Raw genomic sequence first — 23,775 nt, forward strand, 5'->3', positions numbered from 1 at the left:
CGGAAATCTTCATGTCCACTGTACCACATCTTTTCGTTATTTTATATTTCCGTTTGGGACTTCATACATTTGATCCACCACCTTTAGAGGAAAATACACAACATTTGACACACTTTAAACTCCAAAAGGAATTAATCAAAGACAGCATATCTGAAAAACCACCTAATGCTTTAACCTGTGTTACATAATTGAATGTTCCCAAACAATGAAATTCTTGACATCTGATCAGAGAGTGATAAACTTCAAATACCATTTCTCTTTGGAAAGAAAAATACCTATATAATGGATAGTTAGTTTGGATGTTTTCACAAGCAGTGTCTGATGTTACACAGACGGACACACACATGGACAGGGGCTAAAACACAATCTCCACCTCCCGGCCTGTCGGCTTGGCGGAGATTAAACATATTACTCCTCAGACATTGAGGGCTGTTAGACTTCCATTTCCACACAAACACTTCTGTCAACACAATGCATGATTGCTTACTGCTATGAGTTGTTTGGTTTAAAATAAATACAATCAGGCAGTGGCAAAATGCCAAAATGTGAAACTAAATGCAACACGAAATGCATAAATTGCAAGTAGAACTAATTTATTTTGGCATTTTAATGCTCTGCTGAAATGGGCTGTACAAATAAACGTGGCTTGCCAACTATTTATTTTCTCAATTTCCTTTCCTTCTCTTGTGATTGTAAATACTGCATTTGCGTTTTTCTATCAACATAGATAGAGGTTGAGAAAAAAGTAGAAGAGGATCATTATTGCGTCTCTGTAAATGTTGTGAGTTAATTGTATTTATTTTAACATAACCAAAATAAAAATGACAGTAGGATCTTTCTATTCTATTCCATTTCAATTCTAAAAATACGTTGTTATTACAGTGCAGTGCAGACAGACAGACAGACAGACAGACAGACATTTTTTTTCTTCCCCTCAGAATGATCCTCATTTCTACAAACAATAGGAAGTGACATCATGCGTTGACAACATGGTTCAGAGGCACGCCTCCATGGAAATGAGGAGAGGAGAGGAGAGGAGAGGAGTGGAGTGGAGGGGAGAAGAGGGCACGAGATAAACCCTGGCACACTTCGAGACAGATATCGGATTGGCAGGACCTCGATCTGCATGCACATGGCTTCTCACTGGACATTTGGATTCTCTCTCCATAGCAACAGAGCTGCATTACCTAGTTGGACAGTTCATTATCGACCTGCGCTCCGCTCTGGCAGCGCGTGGCAGAGCACTGGCAGATAGAGACGAGAGTACACATAAAGATAAGGAACGCAGAGGAGCAAAACCTTACCACGATTACTCTTCACTGTCTTCAGCGATGTTCTGCAGGATCCTCTCTCCGTCTCTTTAAATCCCCCCACCCACCTCCCCCCAGACAAAAAAACATACAGAAACCTGGGACTGATGGGGGGATGCAACAATATTACTCTTCACTTGTCATGCCTGAGTTAACCCTCTGTATATCCTTTTGTGTCAGCGACCCCAGCGCTTTTGTCTGTCACAGCCGTCAGATCGACCGCGGGTTAGTCCGGTGGAGAGAGCCCCCTCCTCAGCCCCCCTTCTCCCTCCTCCGTGCCACTGGTCTCTCATCATTCCCGCGGCTCGCTTGTTTCTATTTACCTCTGTCACGCTACACCCTCCCCTTTCCGTTAAGCTCTCTCTCCTTGCTCTTGCTCCTTCAAAGGCAGCAGTCTGCCGTTCTATCCAAGCTGTTCGATACATGATCTCTTGGAAAACTGTGTTTGATACTGCACTCCACTGCTGCTCTGCTCCCGATTCCCTTCAAGATTCCCATCTCCAGGACGGCAGGATGCTCCTTCCCGACGATTGATCCCCTCTTTCACTTCCCCTTTCGCTGTCCCCTTCCCCTCCCTCCCTTTTCCTAATCTCCTGCCCTCTGACCCTCACCCCCTTGTTCCCCCCCCCACCCACCCCTACCCCGTGTCTTCCTCCCGTTCATCCTTAAACCCACTCCCAAGCCCGTGCTACCACTTATTTCATTTCACCCCCTTGACCATGTTGCCATGTGTCCGCTGGCTCCAGCCTCTCCTCGTCTTACTGTCCTCCGTCTTGCGGACCAGGGGAGAAAACTGCCCAACTAACTGCCTCTGCCCGGACCCTCACACCGTGGACTGCAGCGGCCGCGGACTGACCCGTCTTCCCGAAGAGATCCCCCTGGACGTGCGGAGGCTCCTGCTGGCCGACAACTGGATCCCCCGCATCCCCTCCGACTTCCTGGTCCTGTACAGTGACCTGGTCTACCTGGACCTGCGGAACAACTCCCTCTCCCAAATCGAGCCGGGGACCCTCAGCACCTCCTCTAGACTGGTCTTCCTGGACCTGGGCAGCAACAACCTGACCGAGATCCCCAAGGGGACCTTTGGGGAGTCCCGTAGCCTGATCAAACTACGTCTGGGCAACAACCCCTATCTAAGCATGGTCAACGAGGACGCCTTCCTGGGTCTCACCTCCCTGAGAGAACTTGAGTTGGAGAGAAATGCACTGTCCACCTTAAAGGTGGGGGCGCTGAGCAAGCTGCCCTCCCTGAGGCTGGTCAGACTAGAGGGCAACCCTTGGGTGTGCAACTGCAACTTTGCCAGCCTGTTCGTGTGGCTGGTGGAAAACAGTCACAAGCTCCCTAATGGTAAGTGAGTAACTAACCTTGACAGGCGGGAACTGTTTGCTTGACCTAAAAATAAATAAATGAATAAAAGTCTGTCCTCAGCATATGTTAGATTATCTGTAAAGCCTCTGCCGTTGCTATGTTTCTATTTATGTTGTCCCCGTAGGAGAGGGAACCCCCTCCCATCCCCCTCCCCCTTGTTCTAATTCAGTCTTCTTCCACCCCCGTAGCCCATAGTGTGAGAGACAGAGTAATAAGAGACCGTGAGATTTTCCCTGGAGCGGAGAAGCCTATGGCAATGCTTCTGAATGAAATAAAGTGTCATCTTGAAACCAATGTTGCTCCATGATCCTATGCGGCATAAAAGCAACAACAAACAGAAGAACTCACGTTGAGAATTTAGCTTTGGCTCACAATTAAACTGTTTCCACAGCTGCAAATCCTACAGTACCATCAACGCTAACCATGTATCTTACTCTTCTCGCTCCACCTCCTCGGTCTATTGTCCTTACAGTTCAGTTCATTTAGGAGCTGTTTTTTTTACACAACGTAGTCAAAGCCTTTTTGTCCAAATTGCCTGGAAAACCAAGACAGCATCATTTTTGTTTTAGCATGTTTTAGCTTGTATCAGTGAAAATTCCAGTTCAAAACTAAGTTATAACCCTATAGGCTATGCTGTAACCATTTAGCTATACAAATCAGTAACAATCTCATTTCTGAGCCTCGTATTCTGTGATCCGTTCTTCGTGGCATGACCCATGTCAGGTCTATTATGATTCACCCTGGAAGGGTGAGTTAGGTAACAGGGTGGGAGTCAGTGTCTATTCGTGTGTGTGTGTGTGTGTGTGTGTGTGTGTGTGTGTGTGTGTGTGTGTGTGTGTGTGTGTGTGTGTGTGTGTGTGTGTGTGTGTGTGTGTGTGTGTGTGTGTGTGTGTGTGTGTGTGTGTGTGTTGAAGAGAAGCCCCCAAAAGCATGAGAGAGTGTGTGTGTGTAGGGGGGGTGTATGCACATGTGCCTGTGCACAAACGTGTGTGAATGTGTTAGTGTGTGTGTGTGCCTGCGTGCGTAAATGCAAGATTTTTGTATATGCGAGCTTAGTGTGTGTGCAGTAAGCCTCATTTCTCACACGCTTCTCTCTCAGTGTATGGATGCAAATCTGGAGTACAACAGAAGAAAAAGGAGATGAGCGTGTTTCTGTTGGAGAGTTACACTGAGTACAATAAGTGTAACATAGAGATGATTCCACTCAATATTCAAAGCCAGTGTGCGACTGCTCACAATTTGTGGGGAAAGCATATTTTCGCTGGGTGAGAAATGAAGAGACTGTCCCTTTCAACATTTTTGACAACGGTGACAATGGAAGCCCACTCAGCAAACATCATTAACATTCTTGTCATCTGGCTCTGGGAGAATACTTTTTACGGCTTGTATATTTGTTCGGGTAGGGGAGAGGGAACCAAGATGTTATTTCCTCAAGGTCAGCCTTTTGTATGTTATTGATAGTCCTTAAAAATACAAAGGACACAACAGAGAAGTAAGCACAAGGCAATATATTAGAGAACCAAGGCAGCAAAAAGGAATATAAAACTGACAGTCAAGCTAGGCCAATACTCAAGATTTGTGATGTTATGCTACAATATATCAAAGAAATTGAGTTGTCATAAAATGTATGTCTAACAGTGTTGTGACATTTGTCCCTGCGTATATGTATATGCTATATTGAAAACAACAATTTTATGATTTGATTAACGCATAATATAAAAGTAGAGTTTAGTTGATAAAGAGATCCATAATGTTCACATCTATCACTTTCACTGTTCCAAGGTCATTCTGTGGCTGAAGTAATGAACTGTTGATCTGAACTTAATCACATCCTGTTCACGTGTGTCACTATACCAAAGACAAAGACACAGACACACATACAGTCATCCTCTGTTATACAGCCTAGATGATTTCCCTGGGAAGATAAATTATTAATGTTCCAGATTAAGGTTCTGGTAGCAGCTACGATTTAACTAACTTGAAATGAAAGGGAAAAAAAGACAGAACTGTCTGCGTGCGGCAAATTGCTGCAGATTGCTGACAGCTCCAAACGAAACACCAAAGTACACCTTTGGGCCTTGGTGTGCCCTGCTATTGACACGCTCTCCAGCTCCTCTCCAGTCTCATCTTGCATTCAGTCTGAAAATAAAGTTTAGGGCAAACAGAAAGAGGAGTTGATAAACTGGCAAGAACACCTTATTCCCCCAAGTAAGAGACAGCAAACACATTCATCATGAGCTCCTGGTGTTGTCTGCTGCACAGTGTAATGAATTGCATTAGCAGCGCTGGCCAAGCACACATCATCACCTACAAGGAAGCCAAAGGAGGATGCAGCCAAGGCCTTGGCATGTCTGCCAACTGGGCCCACTATCTATGTACTCCCAAATGGAGTTAATAATGTACATCCCTGCTTATGTGCAGTCCTTATGTTCTTATCAGTGACTGTTTATTTTATGACCCCCAGATAGCAGACCACTTGGCTAGAGGCAAAACAACAGGCTCCTGATGCTAAAGTGGAGAAACATTATATCTAAAATAAAAAAATGACACAGGTGCTTTCCCGGATTGAATGGGTTAATCACTGTTGCTGAGCATCATTGTACAAAAATGTGATATGTTGCAGAGAAAGTGTCTTCCTAAAGCTGCTGGCATCGTTTTGATGGTTGGATGTGATATATTGTAGTGTAGCGTCCGCTCGAACGTATTCACCTGTTTCCTAGGCTGTGTGTGTTTCACTTCCTGTCGATTTCATTGGATATCATTGGTCATTTGACCAGTTTCATTGGATCAAATCGACAGGAAGTGAAACACACACAGCCTAGGAAACTGGTGAATAGGGATGCTGACATCCACCTTGGTCCAAGTAATTTATTTGGCGATTATGAATTGGGCTTATTATAGACATGGGTTTAATGAGAAAGGCTTCTTAAAGGATAGAGATCATCTGAGATTCATGCGAGGGGAGGGGCGCTTCCAGTTGCGAAGCAAAAACACGTCACGTTCCATTGTGTGGAGTTGAACTTTGTTGAACTTTGATGCGTTTGACAACTTGGCAACAATGGACAAATGACAACAGCAATGAACAAATGTGTTTTGACATGTTTGGCTGCTCTCCGTTAGGACATTGCAAATGACCTCTGTGAGGGTCAGAGATGACAAAAGCATTGTTTCACTGATATGAAAATACCTTTCAATACTTAAATACCAGGAGAACTCCACACTTTCAACCTCATCTTCATATAACTGGTCCTCCTCACTCTAAGATGGCACCATTTCTGTCTACTCGCTCTGCATCTCAGAGGTGGAGTGTGCACAGTTCAGAAACCTGCCCACCGATGACATAATTTATTGGGATTCCAAGCTAATGAAAACTACAGCCTTTCTCTTCCTGGAATGTTAGCATGCTGAAATACTCAGGCTAGAAGCCATTGTTCTTCCATCAATAACAAAAAAGAGATGATGTCATTGGTAGGCAGGTTTCTGAACTGTCCGCAGCCCACATAATGGTAAATGATGCATTTATATGGTGGCTTTATCCAAAGTGCTTTAGAATGTGTATTCTGAGACAACCATGATAGGCAGTAGGCAGTCTAGGCACCACCCTGCTTATCTGCAGCCTTATAAGGGTTCATTGTCTCCGCCAGGCCGAAAGGCATGGCGAGAGAGTATGTTTTACCCTCCGTCCATCCGTCCGTGTGTGTGTCCTGTCCGTATGTTACCAGCTAATCTCCGGCACCGTTGGCCCGGTTGCTGCGAAACTGTGCACACCCACTCCCTGGATGCCAATTCAGAACCTCTGCCCCACATTTTTCACATGGGCCTGTTATAGCGCCACCAGGAGGCCGATTTGTGCAAAACCCATTTTTTCCCATTACACCTACAGCTTTTAACCAAACGTCATGCAAATCGGTACACAGTATCTCTATAGTCATGTGATCAACCCGGATCTGTCCGATTTCCCATATTGCATCCTTATTGGCTAAGGTTGGCTTCCAAAGTTTGCAGGATTGGTCGGTTTTGAACAAACTGCCTCCAATCATGAACGCAGCTTGCCATTTCCATAATATTGCACACGCACATTCCCACTAGGCCGTGGAAGAAATGCCACTTGAAATTTTTCAAATCAGCCTCATGGTGGCGCTATAACTGGCCGATTTGCATTTTTAACTATAACTGCACCGATCTGCGTGAAACTTTGCACGCACACTCCCTAGAGGCCAAGGAAAAATATCTGGACTGCATTTTTTACATCTGCTTTTTACAGCGCCACCAGGAGGCCGACTTATGCAAAATACATTTTTGGAGATTATTCCTTCAGATTCTGTCCAAAAAACATGCACATTGGTACACTGCATCTCCAAAGTCATGTGATTCTGATGGATCTGTCCGATATTTCATATTCCATCCTATTTGGCTTACAGTGGCTTCCAAAGTTTGCAGGATTGGTCAGTTTTGAACAAAATGCCTCAAAACATGAACGCAGTGTGCAATTTCATCCCACTAGGCCGAGGAAGAAATGCCCCCCTTTTCACATTCACATTGGCCTGTTATAGCGCCACCAGCAGGTCTAATTTAGCAAAACACATTTTTGGAACAAAATGCCTCAAATCATGAATGCAGTGTCCGATTGAAAGGCCTAAGAAGAAATGCCACCCTTTTCACATTGGCCTATTATAGCGCCACCAGGAGGCCACAATAACCTACCTGACCTGGCGGAGACCTGTGCTCCGAGGAGCACTTTTTCTAGTTGGTCCTCATTCACTAAACTCGGGTCCGCACATACTGTACTTATGCGTATATCCGCAACTTTCCACGTTCAGAGTCTGGTAATCTTTATTTGTTCGTGGATTTTGGCGGACGCACACGCAAACTCCCGGGAGCAGAGTATTATTATTATTATTATTATTATTCTGTTCTTCATGCAAAATCAATTTCAATAGTGACAAACCCCAAATAAAATATTCATGCGCCCAACATTTGTCATATAAAGGAAAGGCATGACCACATTTTTTTAACGCATTAGGTCCCTTTTGCCGTTTCTGCAAGTGTGGCCACATGCATTATGTTGCAGGAAGCAACAGGCGCATAATTTGGGTGCTTTTCTGAAAAATGCTCTGCTTCAGCTCAAATAATGCATAACTGCATAGTGATGGGTATCACATACGTAGATTATCAGTCATGCCTTTTACTACGTCTGCATGAATATTGTTATTGTATTGTATACTGTCTATATATGAATATATATATTAATCTGTGCTCCATACATGTGAACATGGTCTTGAGTTAAATAAATGAGGATGAGGATACATACAGTATGGATGAGTCCATATCCATATCCACTCCCCATTCCGATGTAGGACAGGATATGTTGCTAATACAAAGGACAGATTCATCCTCAGTAATCAATAAATCGCGATCTGGTCCATTGGATCTCAGCGTTCCTGGATTCCAGCGTTATAATGTTACCTCAGTCAAATGTCAGCATTCTTTCATAGAAAAGGCTTCTCCTTTCGACGTTGTATTAGCCTATTATTTGGTGGTGGGGTTAAACTTTGTAAACTTCTTATTCTCATTAAACTTGAGAGAATTACTTTATTAACGTTCCATCGCTGATCCATCGCACGATCAAGGGACTCGCTTCCAGACAGAACAGATGTACAAGTTGTCGCGACTCGACACGTTGTTGCAGATCAGTTTTTTTTTTCATGTTGGTTATTTCCGGTTGCCTTTCATGGTGTTAAATGGCCCGTGGAACAATGCAAATTATCTACACGGGAGCACGCTTGTGACTTTCAAACAAAAATGAGATACACCTGTGATCCACACAAATCACGGCTCTGCACCCCCTTTCATGAATCGCACGTCAGTATTGACTCGTGCAATATACATAAAATGTACGACCTGGTTAGTGAATGAGGTCCAATGTCTTGCTCAAGGACACCTCGGCACGAAGTCCCTAGGAGCCGGGGATCGAACTGGGAACATTCCGGTCCCTAAGCGGGCCACTCTAACTCCTGAGCCACTGCTGCCCCCACTGCAGGTTTTGTACCTATGTTGTATTCAGTGTCATCATTCTTGGAAAATCAATTTGTCAGTCACATACAAATGTTCTAAAAATCATTTAATAACTTTTTTGTTCTGCTGAAAAATCCCCAAACTTTGCAAAGTTTTGAATTACCTCTAGGTTCAGAAGCAGTCACCCACTGTTATTTGCTGCCCTCTGGAACCATTTCCTATCCAGACTTTTCAATATCGATATAACTGCCAACACACAAAATTGCTTCCAGGGCCGAAAAGAAAATGGAGGGAAAATTATTTACTGTGTCTGGCTGTCTGCCTTTCATTATTTGACAGTGTGCTACACGTACACTTTTCAGTCTACTTTTTCAGAATAAAAGTAAGAAAGTAGTGCTGACTGACACGCACGCACACACACACACACACACACACACACACACACACACACACACACACACACACACACACACACACACACACACACACACTCACACAATTACTTGGCATCGTTCTCGATGAAAACTTCATGTCTCCCAGGGGGAATTGGGGGTTTTCAGCACTATGTGCTCATGCCACTTCCTGTGGCTGTACTGTGTAGGCACTTTTGGCACTCGTCATGTTTTGTTCTTTGTTTGTTGTTCGATTTTTATTATTATTATTATGTTGCAGCAGCTGTGACGAGTAAAATAACTGATACCTATAAGCTTAACCACTTAAACCCTATAATATACTTAGTTAACCGGAGCCCCCCAGGGGTCTATATTAGTCTAAGCCTCTTCCTTTATTCTCTGTACTACATTATATCTACTATGAGCTCACAACGTGTTGCGTTGTGATGCGTTGTGTGAGCTTATAGATCTGTTATTTTTCACCAAATGCTCACCCCAGAATAAGGACGCTAGGGTTCATGTGGTTAAGCCTGATACTCTACCCTGTGATTGTGTCCAACGGCGAAAATAGCCGATCTACAAGCTCACAACGCGTCTCGAAACGAAAGTACACTGGCTAGCCCTGTTTTTGTCAAATAGTCACTGCAGATCCTGCACAAAGTAGCGGTGGGGGTATAGGTGGGGTATTCGGGTTCACACACACAGACATCATATCGGCAGACCTGATTTAACATAATGAATGATCTCTGGGAGGGGAAAAATGTAATGTTCTGTGGAATGATGCATTGGAAGCGGTTACACAACAACAGATGTGAACTCATTAGGGAGTGAAACTGATTTGATAAGCTCCTCAGTATGCATTAACACTCACACTCATCATCCGTGTGGCTGGCTCAACCATCATACAACTAATCACATTTTATTTTAAAAATAGAATAAAAATGTTGATAATCTGTATTGCATGAACTGCATTTTGTGTACTTTTGCTAACAGAATACTACTATGAAAAGAGCCAAATCCCTGCATAACACCTCCCAATTGATAATAAATTCACTCAAATTCAATACTTAAATTCAATAAAGTTATCACCTTGAGGGATCTGTGGGATCTATGGTTTCCGAGCCTGCATAATATATCAGGTGCACAGTACGTGCGGTATACCCAATTCCCTTTCCATTTTGCACTTTGTGATTTCCCCTGCGATGGAGTCCAGGGAAGAGCAAACTTTTGTGTTTACATAACTTTGATTACTGTAGGTCAGTGTGCTGAGTGGGTGGTTTGAATAATGAAAAAGAAAAAGATGTTTTCTTAAATTAAATGTTATCTCTCACTGCTGTTTTAATGTACAGCACAGTGGTTACAGTGATCCCAAATGATAGTGTGATATAATTTCCAACATCGTGAGTTGGGTTTGATTTTCAGAGTGACATCTGGTGATGAAAATGCAGCAGGCAATGCCACATAACTGGAAAAAGATGATAAGATAAGGGATTAACATGTTAAAATGAAACACTGACGAACTGATTAACACACTCGCACACAGACACACACACACACACACACACACACACACACACACACACACACACACACACACACACACCGCTGCCATATGTTGCTTAACCTGACAATGTGCATGTCCAACCAAACAGAGTAATCAGACCCATGTCAATGTTTAGACCTTTTAGATGCTATTCACTCACGTTTCTCATTTGACATCTTCATCCAGGCAATCAGGAACTTGTATGTTTCTCGCCGGTGATGAGTGTAAACATGATCTGCGGCTGTCTCTTATGGGTTATGGTTGAACAAAGGCCATGAATAATTCACAGCAACACTGTTCTACGCCACATTGGGCAGGGTAACCGGAGCCAGAGCTGCCCCTTGGGGTAAGGCAGGCCAACTCCCATGAGAGACCAGAGACTGGGGGCCCAACATAGCACTACTTTCATCAATGCCATAGTCATCATTGCATGCACAAGTTCCAGTACAGAAGACCAGTTCATGTGACGGGGTCAAAGTCTGAATTTTCTTTCACAGACTATTGAGTTGCTCCCAGGTGACCGGCTACTGTGCCGCATGAGCACCCTCTGAAAATATGATGCCATTGCCCTGTGCTGTGTAGCACACATATGATGGCATTTGCCCTGCATTACTTGCTATCTTTGCCGCCCACAGACATGTAATGCGAAAAATATATTTTCCAATTTTATGAGCTGAAGGCTTCTTTTACCTTGGCCTCATTCTAATGTTTATTTAAAGTCGGGGGGTGAGAGAGGGTGTTGACAGAATTACAGTGCACGATGGTATGAGCCGTTGCATTTATAGTGCTGGAAAAACACTCTGCCCATGTGAGAAATATCTTTACGGCGGTGCTGTGTTACCCCGTAGAAGATTGAATCTGTTTATTAAGTGGTCTTTGTTTTTGTAAAACCTAATTACTGAATGAAGCATGAATCAAGGGAATATTATTAATACCAGTACATTATTAGCTAGACGCGATGGGGGCACCGATGGCGCATGGTTTGCAAAGTCGTTGGTGCAAAAGATATACGCAACCTATAGACTGTGTCTTTGGCTTCAGGTTAGAAGGAAATATCCCTCTTTAACACATTGACCGCCAGAGGTTAATCTCATAATGTACTCACCAGTGCCAACGTTTTATTGTTGTTTTTTGTTTTTTTCACGTCGCCATAGACGTCGTTAAAATCCTTAAGATTGATCTGTGCACTGTTTGTAAACATCGCGGACATCTCCCTGTGTCTACCAGTCCAAACCACGTGTCAAACGGGGCATCCATTGTTGAGTTAGAACGGTTTATGTTAAACAGTGATCAGCGAGGAGAAAAACTACAATCGAAGAAAATGGCGTTTCAGTGTGCGCTTTAGAATGGGAGCCGGCGTGATCGTCAAAACCGGATCCCAAATAATTCTGTTTCCGGTGGTGTTACAATGAAATGTGCCGTACCGGAAAATTGAAAAAAAAAAAAAGGAAAAAGCACCACAGCCCGTAGGCTACGGGATCGGCGCTTAAGCGTTGGATTTAACGGCCCGTAGAACTACGGGCCCGGCGGTCAGTGTGTTAATGATTGACACTCGCCTCCCACTGTCAGGCGAATGCTTGTCTTTTAAGCTAACCACTTTCAACTTGCCGGCCCTATTTTGGACATGTAATTATAGGCAAAAAGTTTAAAAACATTTCTTCTATTTTTAAAAACTCCCCCCCCCCCTTTTTTTTTATAACCAATGCAATGTGCTGTGAGCTTGTTTGGCTATATCTTGCTATTTTTTGTATGACGGACTAGGCGTAACCACACGCCCTATACAGTACTTCTAGTACTAGGCCCCCTCTTATTTTCCCTATACACTTCACAGAAAATAGCCTAATATATCTAATTGTAAATTGTAAACTGCTATTTTTGCCGAATGTTCGCTCCAGAATAGGGATGCTGTAGGGTTCATGTGGTTTTAAGTGCTTAAGGCATTCATGCAGTTGTCTACCCTCTCTGTTTGCCTCTCTCTCTAACTTTCACACTTGTCCCTCTCCTAATTTGCAAGTGCTGTTTCCACGCCTCCCCCTAGACTCTCCTTCTGTGACTGCGACTGAATAATTCCCCATCTCTCTATGTAATTATCTCTGTCTCATTCTGTTTCTTTCTGTCTACTGCATAGCACAAGCCTTGAGTGGCACAATCGTCCCGTGCAACATCGTGAGGTGAGGAGTGATTTGATTTTGTGAGTCACTCACTGACATCAGCCTGCCACTGGATTCTTGTCAGATTTTGAGACAATGGCCCACACCAAAAGTGCGTAAAGATAACGCCCACGAGGCTGTGAGCCTGACGTGAGCATAAACACGAGTGCCAAGTTGTTTCCGATGTGGGCCTGTGGAAGTAAGACGGTGATGAGGGCTGCTCATGATAATCGGTGCTGAGATCAATCAGGATGGGCAGGATGGCGTTATTGGGAAGAAGGAGAGACAAGTCTCCGATATCAGTCACAGCCAGGTAGATCAATCTCGCTGCCAGCCTGGAGAGGATAGCCTATCCCCCAGGCTGGCAGTAATCCTAAATGTAATCCATCAACTGTCTGTACACTGGGGCTGTAATCTACCCTGTGTGCGGGTGGGTCGACATAGCACCTGATAGTGCAGGGCCTTGATTTGCTGGAGAAGCCATACGATATTCTAGAATCACACTCTGTAATCTCAGTCATTTGTAACTCAACACACTGGCCTGTGAGGTGCCATGAGCCAGGTGCAGCTAACTTGCTAGCAATGCCCGTTAGCATCACAAAGTTATTAATATCTTATGTTGACAGTGAAGACAGACAAATATGTACAGGTTGACACGTCAGTTAATATGGCATGGTTATTAAAACGGTATGGTATTAATGTTTTTGTACTGATGGACTGGAATATTTGAAGTATTTTAGCCTTCTTCCATATTATGTAATTGTTCATCTATTCATTCATGCATATTTCACTGTTTGGTGTATTAATATTTATACCTTCTGTTGCAAAGTCAAGGTACTTTTTGGAAATGTAAATGGCTCAGCCTTGAGGAAAGTGGAGTTATACAGTTCAGTCCTGTCCACATCCAGTCGGTCAGGTGAAGTTGCACTTAAGGCCCTGATACACAAAGCCGACATCGGCTGAAAAGCCGCCCTTCAGCGTGTGTGGTCGGCAATCAACAATAGTTTTTTGCAGTGTGCCCTGTGCCATTGGCGGTAATTGGCCATTAGCAGTGGCCGTTCACCCGACTGTACATGGCGCAGAAGGTAGTCGTCGGCGAGGGAGATCTCATTTGGCTGTTCAGCCTGAGCAAATCAGAACATGAGAAGTGAGCATCAAGCCAATGACTGATAAAATAAGGGCACACTTATGCAATATTGAGAGTGGCACAAAAAGGCTCAGTTTTTTTGTGGTGCAGTGAATAACCCCGTACCATTCAAGCATATTATGAGAATAATTATATTAAGTAAAACTGATTGATACTATTAGAGAATCACTTAATGCAAACAGCGAGTTAATCAGCTGTTATTTAAGCACTTTAAATCTGCATTTAAGGTTTTGACAGCAATAGTGGATAGATTCATACAGTATGGCAAATTGAATTGAAATTAAGAACAGACATTCCCGTCAAATCCTTTCTTTGCATTCTTGTATTGATAAAACGGCCCATAACATCCTTGCTTTGGAGCTTGGCTCTCCTAGATATGCTGTGATGCAGGCAGGCTGTTGCCAACCTCTAGGTATAGAGAGTTATTTCCTCTCATGCAGGTGCAGAAGTTGGTCATCAGCAAGCTGCAGTGTTTGCAGTGTGTTCCAGTGCAACTTTTACAGGAAACAGGAGGTGACACAAAGTGATCTGATCAGTCGCGTATGGGCTTGGTGAGTCAGGGCCTTTAGACATATTAAGGAGGTTGGTCAGATTGCCAGGCTGCTCAAGTCTGCTTCTGTCGGCACGCCTGCTTTGTTTTCAAATTATGTAAATAGTCATGCATTTGTAAAAACATTGTGTATTTCAATAAATAAATTCAACAACTTACTGTAAGTAGCCTGCACAACCATCTTCTGCTGCTGAGGTCACATCATGCACCGTTGTAAGATGTCTTCTCCTAATGAAAGGTCTTTTCCTTTTTGTAGCAGATGGGAATGTAACACAAAAGACATGGGTTTAGCCTGGAAACCAGACAAATCTGCCAGAGCGAAATCATTTGTGTTTTAGACTGGTCAAGCCAGGCAACATGACTTTGCCTGCAAGGCTGTTCAATCACAGCCCCCCCCCCCCTTTAAACATCATAATGACTGTGTGGCCTCTCCTGTAGTGTAATTTTGGGGCTTGATGTGCTGGCAAGAGCTACAAATATTGTCGCTGTGAATAGCATATGAAAGTTGCAACTCAGCAAGTCTAAACCTCTCTTCACTTTTAACTACAGAGACACACATTTGCTCACAAGCAGGGTTGAATTGTACTTTGTGCTTGAATTTTTTTAAGAAGTATTTTTCTCCCCCCAAAAATGTTCCTAAAGGAGCATCACAGGACCCTTTTCTTTATTCTATCTGTGTCCTTATTTAGTATTCCATATCCTTTGAATATGCACCATTATCCACCAGAATTTGGGTAATCCAATAAGTTTCCAAATAGAACATCCGAACAGAAACATCAAACGCACAGCGAAAACATCAAAAGTCACCTCCTCATTGACGGGACCCAAAGGGTGTTTTTTTTTGTATTCTCTGCATACTTCCGCATTGACCAATGCATATAAATGCATGCATTTTGTGAGGCTCTGTTTGGCGTTTGGCATGTGACATTACACTCTGTCCAAGTTGCGTGGCGTGCATTAAACCTGGATCTGAGTGCATGTCTGAAGACCAGTTTTAATTGTAAAACACTATAATGCTTAAAAAAGCAAGATTTTTGGGGGGTGGGTCTTTGAATTAAAATCCAAAGACAGATACTGTGCATGGACTGCAAACAATAAGAGAAAAACTATTGAGAATGGAAATACATTTTACACAGTAAAACTGTGACACATGTACTTTAGCCACACTTTGACAGTCAGAATAAATAATAATACCGACTCTCACTTCAAGATAAATAACATTCCTAGTTTGTTGAACATAGACCTGTTCTCCTGTTCCACTTTTATCATTATTACCATAACTCCGACAGGGGTCAGGTTCTTACAGCAAACTCTATCTCATTAATCAAGCCTTTGGGACAAGACAAAACCAAACAGAACCATCTCAGAGGCAAAGGCTAAGTCTCAGAGGTGATGAGTTACTTCGCCACATGCATTGAGATCACTGTGAATATAAATAGTGTCCATTCATCTCCGGCACAAGCAGCTGGGACAGGGCTCTCCAAGCTATGCATCGAATCTTTCAAGTTTATTCAACGTTGCACACCTTGGGGAAAGCAAAGTTATTTTGGTAATAGGGTTGTACTAATATTTGCAAAGTACAGTTTGTATTTCACCAAGTATCATGTATCGCTCTATATTTTCAATATGTAGGCAATTTCTTCCAATAGATTTCTGCATTTTAATATACTTGCCGTTGTCTCATGGGCTTTATGATATCGGATGTGGGAATAACTTTAACTTGATGGTCTCTAAATGCAATAACATAAATAAGTAAACAGTCAATGTGTTCTAATGTGTAGTTTCAGGATCACTTCATTGCACTATTGGGGGATAGCAAAGGTAGACAGACCCCCCCGTGGTGGTGAGCATAACCGTTTACTGCTCCAACGTGAAGCCTTTTATATTTACACACTCAATATTATGTCTCCCTGTAGGCTAAAAGAAGAATTTGATGTTAAGCCATTTCTGTGATTACAATTTTAAACTTTGTGTATATTTATCTTTTTTGCATTTTGTACTCTTTATTATTATTACTTTTTGCATTGCATCTGCTGCACTTATACTCTTTGTATTTGGCCATTTAGCTGTAAAGGGTATTGTATCGCATGTGAACACTGTTGGCCTTATAACCACCCACCCGGTATTCCCCTTTAATTGGAGAATTGTTCTCTTTTTTTCAAGACAGTCGGCTTTCGACAGTCGATCTTTCCCAGATCTATAAGCTCTCAGCATGGCTCTATACTACTCAGCCTGAGCTTGTAGATCTTGGTTAATCACCACTACATCTGCCTCTGATTGTGACGTTCCTCTCCTGTTGTATATAACACACCCTCTTCATGTAATGTATCAGACCTGAGATATGAAGACCCACAGTGGTCGAAACGTTGTTTGTACTACTAAATAAATGTTCTACTGGGAGCTACAGTGTGCGAACTTCCCTTCCTTTCCTCCTCGTTTCAGGATTTCCCTTATCTGTTGTATGTTGTTACAGTTAGGCCTACAGTCACATTTCCCCTTCCAAATTATGAAGGGAAATCTTAGGTGCTGCATTTGTTATTTGAGTTCATACAGTACTACTAGTTGAGTTGATATTATAGCATCACTGTTGGGTGGAAACCTGTCCAATACAGTTGGTTTTCAGGAAATGAAAAAAACAAAGAAGAACCAATGTAGTTATTAGTCACAAGCTCTTGTTAATACTTTTCATTGGTTAAATATTTATAAAACCCATGAAACACTTTAAACCTGGTGACCCTATTTTGAGCATGTCATTATAGGCGAAAACCTTCCGAAACGGTGAAAATAGCCGTAGACATGTTGAGCTTGTAGATTGGCTATTTTTGATACTTTTGTGCGACATTGTCATACGATAAAGTACAAAATAGGAGATTCATTAATATTTAAAAAAATAAGAAATACGGAGATACAAGGTCACTGCCCCTACAGCTGTGATATTGAGTTGATATGTTGGCCAATGGCCATGCCTCATCTCATCTCACATGACCGCTTGATGTCTCTGAGGAGCTTGTCCAGCATGTACTTTCTACTGTATGGTGTGCATGCTGTGGTTGTGGTCCGTGTGCTCGTGTCATCCATGTGTATCCTGAAAGGAGTCTTGACTCAACCACCCACTGCGATGGTCCTTCTTGTTTATGTTGTATTATGCCAAAATCTAGGTTGTGTGTGTGTGTGTGTGTGTGTGTGTGTGTGTGTGTGTGTGTGTGTGTGTGTGTGTGTGTGTGTGTGTGTGTGTGTGGCTGCGCGCGCAGAACGGTGGAATCAACGGTGTGTGATTGTGCATGTATGCATGAGTGAGTAGAGTGACTGTGCATGTATGTGTGTGCGTGCATGTGCGTGAGCACACGTGCGTGTGTGCAGACCCGTGGAACATTTGAGGAGGACCATTACTTATGGAAAGAAGTGTTTTTGACTTTTCCATAATTGAACAACCTGATTGAATACTTGAAATCTGGATGTATTTGTATCGGGGGTGATGTCTCGCTGAGTGTTATCAAGCCTCAGTAAGAGTTCAGTTACAAACTGATTAATATTGTAGAGTAGATGGATGGACAAGGTCAAGGATACCAATTACATCCGCATTTTCCATTATGTATTATTTTTTTTTGCATAAATCATCTACTATGTGTTTGGAGCTATTTGGAGAATTTAAAGAATACATTATTTTTAAAAATTCAACTGAAACTCATTTTGCAAATTGATTACTGTTCAGTGATCATAATTTTTTCATCCAAAAAGCATTATATTTTTTTGTGCCAAATGAGTGGACTATTATGCTTAAACAAATGAATTACCAACAAAATATAATAGATTTGATAGAGGTTGGACTGCTTTTTACAGTGGAAAGAAAGATGGGATTACTGTTATTATATACAGTACACGTGAAATATATATTTGTGCTCTATGTGTTGCTGTCTTACCAAGTGCATTGTAAATTTAGGTGTATGCTACTGTATGTACTGTGTGTTGCAAAAGATCAGTCAGACACTCAAAGTGCACAGCACGTTGCTCTGTAAACATGTTTTTTTATTTTAAGGTCAACAAGGTCATTTTAACATCAACAAGAGTTTTTGAGAGAGATGATTCCATGAATAAATTAATGAATGATCAAACTTCGGAACGGAATTAGGATCATTCTGCCAGCTGACAACAAAACAGATACAGTATTCCTCTCACATGCAATGTTGTGGACCTGAAAGCTTCTCATTTAAAAAAGGTAGAGGTAGGATTTTTTGCAATCATGCTCTGTAATCCAGGAAGCTGTGTCTTCAATTTCAACCCATCAGAACAGCACAGGGCAGTATGTGATGGCACATCAGCACCTGAACCTGTGCAACAATCATCCACAGTTATTTCGACGGATTTGGCAATAATCATGACTTGAATTGGGGAGAGGTTAGCAGTATTGTCCTTTCCTGTCCTGTCCCTTCGTAATGCAAGACACGTGTTTGTTGAAACCCACAACAGAGTACCCTTGAAATCCAATAAGCCATTGCCAATGTCCTTTTTCATTTGAATGACTTCTGAGTAATAAACTACCGTGAGAGTGACAGACACCAGAGCACATGACTCACTGATTTATCAGTCCCTCATTTGCTGATGTACTCAGTCAAGGTGACCTTGTGTCTCAGACAAGGTTTAGACAGAATGGTTATTTTGAGTAACTTTTGACATGAATTGATTTATTTTTAACCTACAGAATATTTTGTTGTTGAAATGCATCCAGGAGAAGGCATTTACGGTAATATCAAAGTGATAAAACAGTACTGTACGTGCATGCTCAGATATCATGCACCTAGAATTTTAAATGAAAATAATCCATGCTTTACATTTCTGTTCTCTTACAAAAGAAGCAGAATGAATATTGCTTCATTTGCTTAAGATAATGACTGTTCAGGGATATATTTAATTGTCATAGACAGAAAATCAATACACAGCCTGTGTATACATGCACATTACAGGACAACAATATATATAAGCTACAGCGCTAATGGACCGTGCAAGACATGTCATATCATATAACAATAAACAATAACACTAAGGGCCTTTAATAGGGTGTTTTGGTTCAGACAATTAGTATGCATACAACAGAGCCAGATACCTAACCGTGTGATGTCATAGGTTTGACCTTGACAATGCTAGCATGCCATCCCACCGCAAGATAAAATATGTCATCAGGGTGCACAGGTGGTTCACCGGCTAGTGCGTCGACCGCATGGGTTCAGCCGGAAGCTGGTTCAGTCCTGTGTTGCATGTTGCTTCTCCTCTCTACCCTCTCCTATCTGAATACTAATACAAAAACATAAAATAAAAGTTGTCCTCTCTTATGTTATGTTACGTTGCAGGGAACATAACATAACGGCATCTCATATGACAAATAACATAATGACATAACATCCTTGAGGGGAAACATAGAAATGTGGATGAAATGTGTCTAACGTCTCCTCTCCTTGCAGGCGTGGACGGCATGGAGTGCTCTCTCCCTATGGACGGCAGACGCGTGTCCCTGACCCAGCTCTCAAAGGACAGCTTCCGGGAGTGCCAGGTCACCCTCACCCTAACAGATCTGCTCATTATCATTTTCTCTGGCATCTCAGTGTCTGTGGTGGCCATCATGACCAGCTTCTTCCTGGCCTCCACCGTTCATTGTTTCCAGCGTTGGAGCAAGGGCTCAAAAGGCGACGAGGAAGAGAGCGAGGAGTGACATGTTGGCCTGGTGGGCGGTGGTTCTCAGAGATGTGCCTGAACTCTGACCTGCACGGCTCCTGCCACCTTCCTCGCTTGAGGAGAGCTCAAAGAGTTCTGAGTCTTGGTTTTACAGCACTTGTTCCCATGGTGAACACCAAACAAATATTGACATGGTAGGAGACTTTTTCTTTGTCTTATAAGTATTCTGGAAGTTGTTTTCTTTTGCACATGGATGAGTGAAACATGAAGCAGACGTCAGTGGACATTCCTGAGACATGAACATAAGCAAATAGTGCTCTCATGCACACACCATGTTAGGAAATGTCAGAGCCTGTGGTCGTTCATTTATGGTCACTGCATCTTAAAAGGTAATGACCACCAATGTTACCAGGCCTTACAAATATTATAAAAGACAGAAATGCAAATGAGAGAGATACCGCACAGTTGCTACAGGACTGCCACATACTGCACTTCTTAGACAAGCCAATAACAACAGCATCTCATTAGATGTCCAAAGTTGGAGTCTGAAGTCATGTAAGTTGACATCAGTCAACAATATCATGACCTTTTATGTGTCCACAGGTCCACCAAGCATGAGAGACTGGAAATAATGTATGATCACAAGGGAAGGACATCACATTGATCTTAGCATTTTGACTGCCTACCAAAAACATTGTAGACTGGCACATCCTGCCATCTTCAGTATCTTTCTTTTGGAATGCCTCACTTTATGACAATTGGCTCACAAGCATTGGCAAAGGAAGATACTGTTGCCTCTGTTGCATAGGTGATTACAGGCCAGTGAGGGCAGACTCAATGTAACAGCAACGATATGGTATAATGACAATTGTACCATATCTCATATGCAGGTAGACTTTCCACCAAAAAGGTCTGCATTTCTTCCTTTCTTTCGTTTTCTTTTTTTTGGTTTTGTTTTACAGAATAACTATTATATAATCACAAATTTATATACCAAATAGACTAATGTATATCAGAAAAATGTTAGACAATGATATAAACAATATCCAGACAATATGTGTTATTTAGATTGATAATTGTGAATCGTGTGTAAAACAGGTATCCAGAGAATATCTATAATCTTGGAAAATTATGGCAAACATAGTATTGATTATGTAGAGCCGATGTGTCAAATACTGCACTTTAAATGGTTAAGTTTTTACCCGAATTTGGCAGGCTGCTAAATGTATTACTGTAAGTCGACTGGTGTTGTCTACATCTGCCAAAGATTAGGTCTAGATAAGGACTTCCGTGCGGATGTGTTATAAAATAACTGGGATGACCACATTATAGTTGATGGCAGCAATACAGCCAAAACACACTTCTTGAACACATACTGTATTGTACAATGAAGTATATCTTTTTTTCTTTTTTCTCCCCCCGCCCCCCTCCCCAAATCTGTGTAGCTAATATTGTTACTAAGACAGCACTCTTATATGGATTAGTTGCCAGATGTTCAATGACTGACTTTAAAGTATTCAACTCTCATTCAATGTCCAGATTTGATGTCTCATGCTGAAGTACCAATTGGCCATATTCACACAGTAGTCTTTTTGCTCTTATGTCATACTCAGTAGGAAACCCCACCGTCGAGTAAGACGAAAATGCTAAATCTGCCGAATGAGTAGCTGCTGCATGAACATGGTAAATAAACTCCTCAAATGTTCACCAGCGTGACCCATGCAGAGCATTCAGAATCCTAATAAACCAGCATACAGAATATTATGCCCCCCCCCACACAGACACACACACACACACACACACACACACATTTTTTATTTTGTATGCAATATGTATGATTAGATCTGCTTTAATCGTGATGCCTAATGCACGAAGCTGAATTATGTTATTCCTGTGCTTCGAGAGCAAAGGTGTTGCTTTGTCTCTTGGAATTCTAATAAGGCATGCGTAATTAAACAGATTTGAGTCTTGACGCCGAGGGAATTTCAAGCCTCCAAATGCAGGCATCCATGACAAAAGCAGTTATTTACTGCTCTGCTGTTAGCAAAAAAAAAGAAAAATATCAATATCAAATGCTTCTCTTCACTAGAGCTATACTATAATATGCAGATTGCTTTTACGTGTAAAGATTGTGGGGGAAATTTAGGACATACATGTGGCCTTATTGTTGGTTAGTAATTTTCAATGAGCACCAGTCACCCATGAAAAGCACAGTGATTTCATGTAAAATGAAGACTCCTGCTCATGTTCACAAACACATTGTGCATGCTGTTCAGTTTGATTTGATCTAAAATTCTAACTTGTATTACATGCAGGATGCTTTGAAGGCATAGATCCAGTGGCAAATATTGTCTGTTCCTACTAGCAAGGGTTCAGATCACATTAGTTACAGTCGTAAAAGGGGAATGCCACTGAATATCACATAAAATATACTATCCCATTACCATATCAAAGATTAATCCGTAGTAAACATTCACTACTGTGCCCCATAGCCACAGACAAGGAAGGAGTTTGTCTCACTGCCTAATCTGTGACATCACACTGAGGGGAGGGGGGGATGATGTCACAGGAGTATTTTTATGGTGTTTTCTGTTTCTGGAGCTCCTCATGAGGTGCAGTACATTTTCAGAGTTGAAACACAGGTAGTTCAAAACCAAGATTCCTATTCCTTGTCACAATTTAGTGTGTTCACTAATACCATGCCAATGAAATTATCGAATCCCTCAACATAATTGGCATTCCCATTTGATGGGCTATTCCAAAAGATATCAGAATGCTAACAGATTAGCCTAAGAGTCACAGAAATATTTTCTATACATATCATTTTCAACTACTATGTAGTTATTGTATTATTACATTACACAGGGATAAGTTAGCCTCAAGCATATGTTAGCATGACATTACTTTCTCGTACTCTGTTAATTAAATATCAACAGGTATCGGCACTTTGAAGCATGCAATTTTGAGGATACCAAAATGATTCAGATTCATGTCTATTTTTCTATCAAATATCAACGAATGGAGCATTTATTTAGTTCTCAAGCAATCTCTGTCTATCACATCCCATGGAAACACGGACACCAGTGGTTGATTTGCTCCATTGACACTAAAACACATCCTTGACATGTTTCCTTTTTTTTTTGTTATTATTACTGTTGTCCTTATTTTACTTTATTTTATTTAATACTTTTTTTTGTGGTCAGAAAACTGTCAGAATAACTCAACCTCTTTTGAAGTGACAGAGGAGAGACAGCATGAAGGTGTTGATACGGATGAATGCAATTTTAAAATGTCATGGAAAAACTTGAGCAGAGAGTACTATGTGTGTCTGTACAGCAATGTTTAGTAAAAAATATATATAAATTCTAAGTCATATTTTCTGTCTTCTTTTATTCATTTCCCATTCCACAAATGTGGACATTGAAATAACATATCCCTATCTGTTGTGAAATTAAATGAAATTATGAAGTTTGAAATTATCTCTGATCTACAGCCTTGAATAATGGAGATGTAATCTGGGATGTGTTATATTAATGAATGTATTAATTAACGTTGTCTGAACACAGACTTCAAATTACATGAATCAGTCCTGTAATACAATTATGCACTGTATACACCACTGATTCTCAGCCT

General features: G+C 41.8%; 2 protein-coding genes across 2 annotated transcripts in view; one reads left to right on the forward strand and one right to left on the reverse strand.

Moving 5' to 3' along the window:
• Nucleotides 1-23,775, reverse strand: part of dhrs3b (dehydrogenase/reductase (SDR family) member 3b) — a 280,407-nt gene that overhangs the window by 202,963 nt on the left and 53,669 nt on the right. The gene's annotated exons all lie outside the window — the stretch shown is intronic.
• Nucleotides 1,768-23,473, forward strand: lrrc38b (leucine rich repeat containing 38b). The gene is made up of 2 exons (XM_080424645.1): nucleotides 1,768-2,657; nucleotides 19,932-23,473. Exons 1-2 carry the CDS (start codon nucleotides 2,030-2,032, stop codon nucleotides 20,177-20,179), a joined length of 876 nt encoding a protein of 291 aa, XP_080280771.1. The 5' UTR covers nucleotides 1,768-2,029; the 3' UTR covers nucleotides 20,180-23,473.

Source organism: Gymnoscopelus braueri, assembly GCF_963280865.1.
Source record: "Gymnoscopelus braueri genome assembly, chromosome: 3".
NCBI classification, from domain to species: Eukaryota; Metazoa; Chordata; class Actinopteri; order Myctophiformes; family Myctophidae; genus Gymnoscopelus; species Gymnoscopelus braueri.

Excerpts from the sequence above, each read along its gene's own strand:
- lrrc38b (XM_080424645.1), top strand. The coding sequence starts at position 2,030 with ATGTTGCCATGTGTCCGCTGGCTCCAGCCTCTCCTCGTCTTACTGTCC. Across the intron at positions 2,658-19,931 it reads CAGTCACAAGCTCCCTAATG|GCGTGGACGGCATGGAGTGC; the intron begins GTAAGTGAGTAA and ends CTCTCCTTGCAG.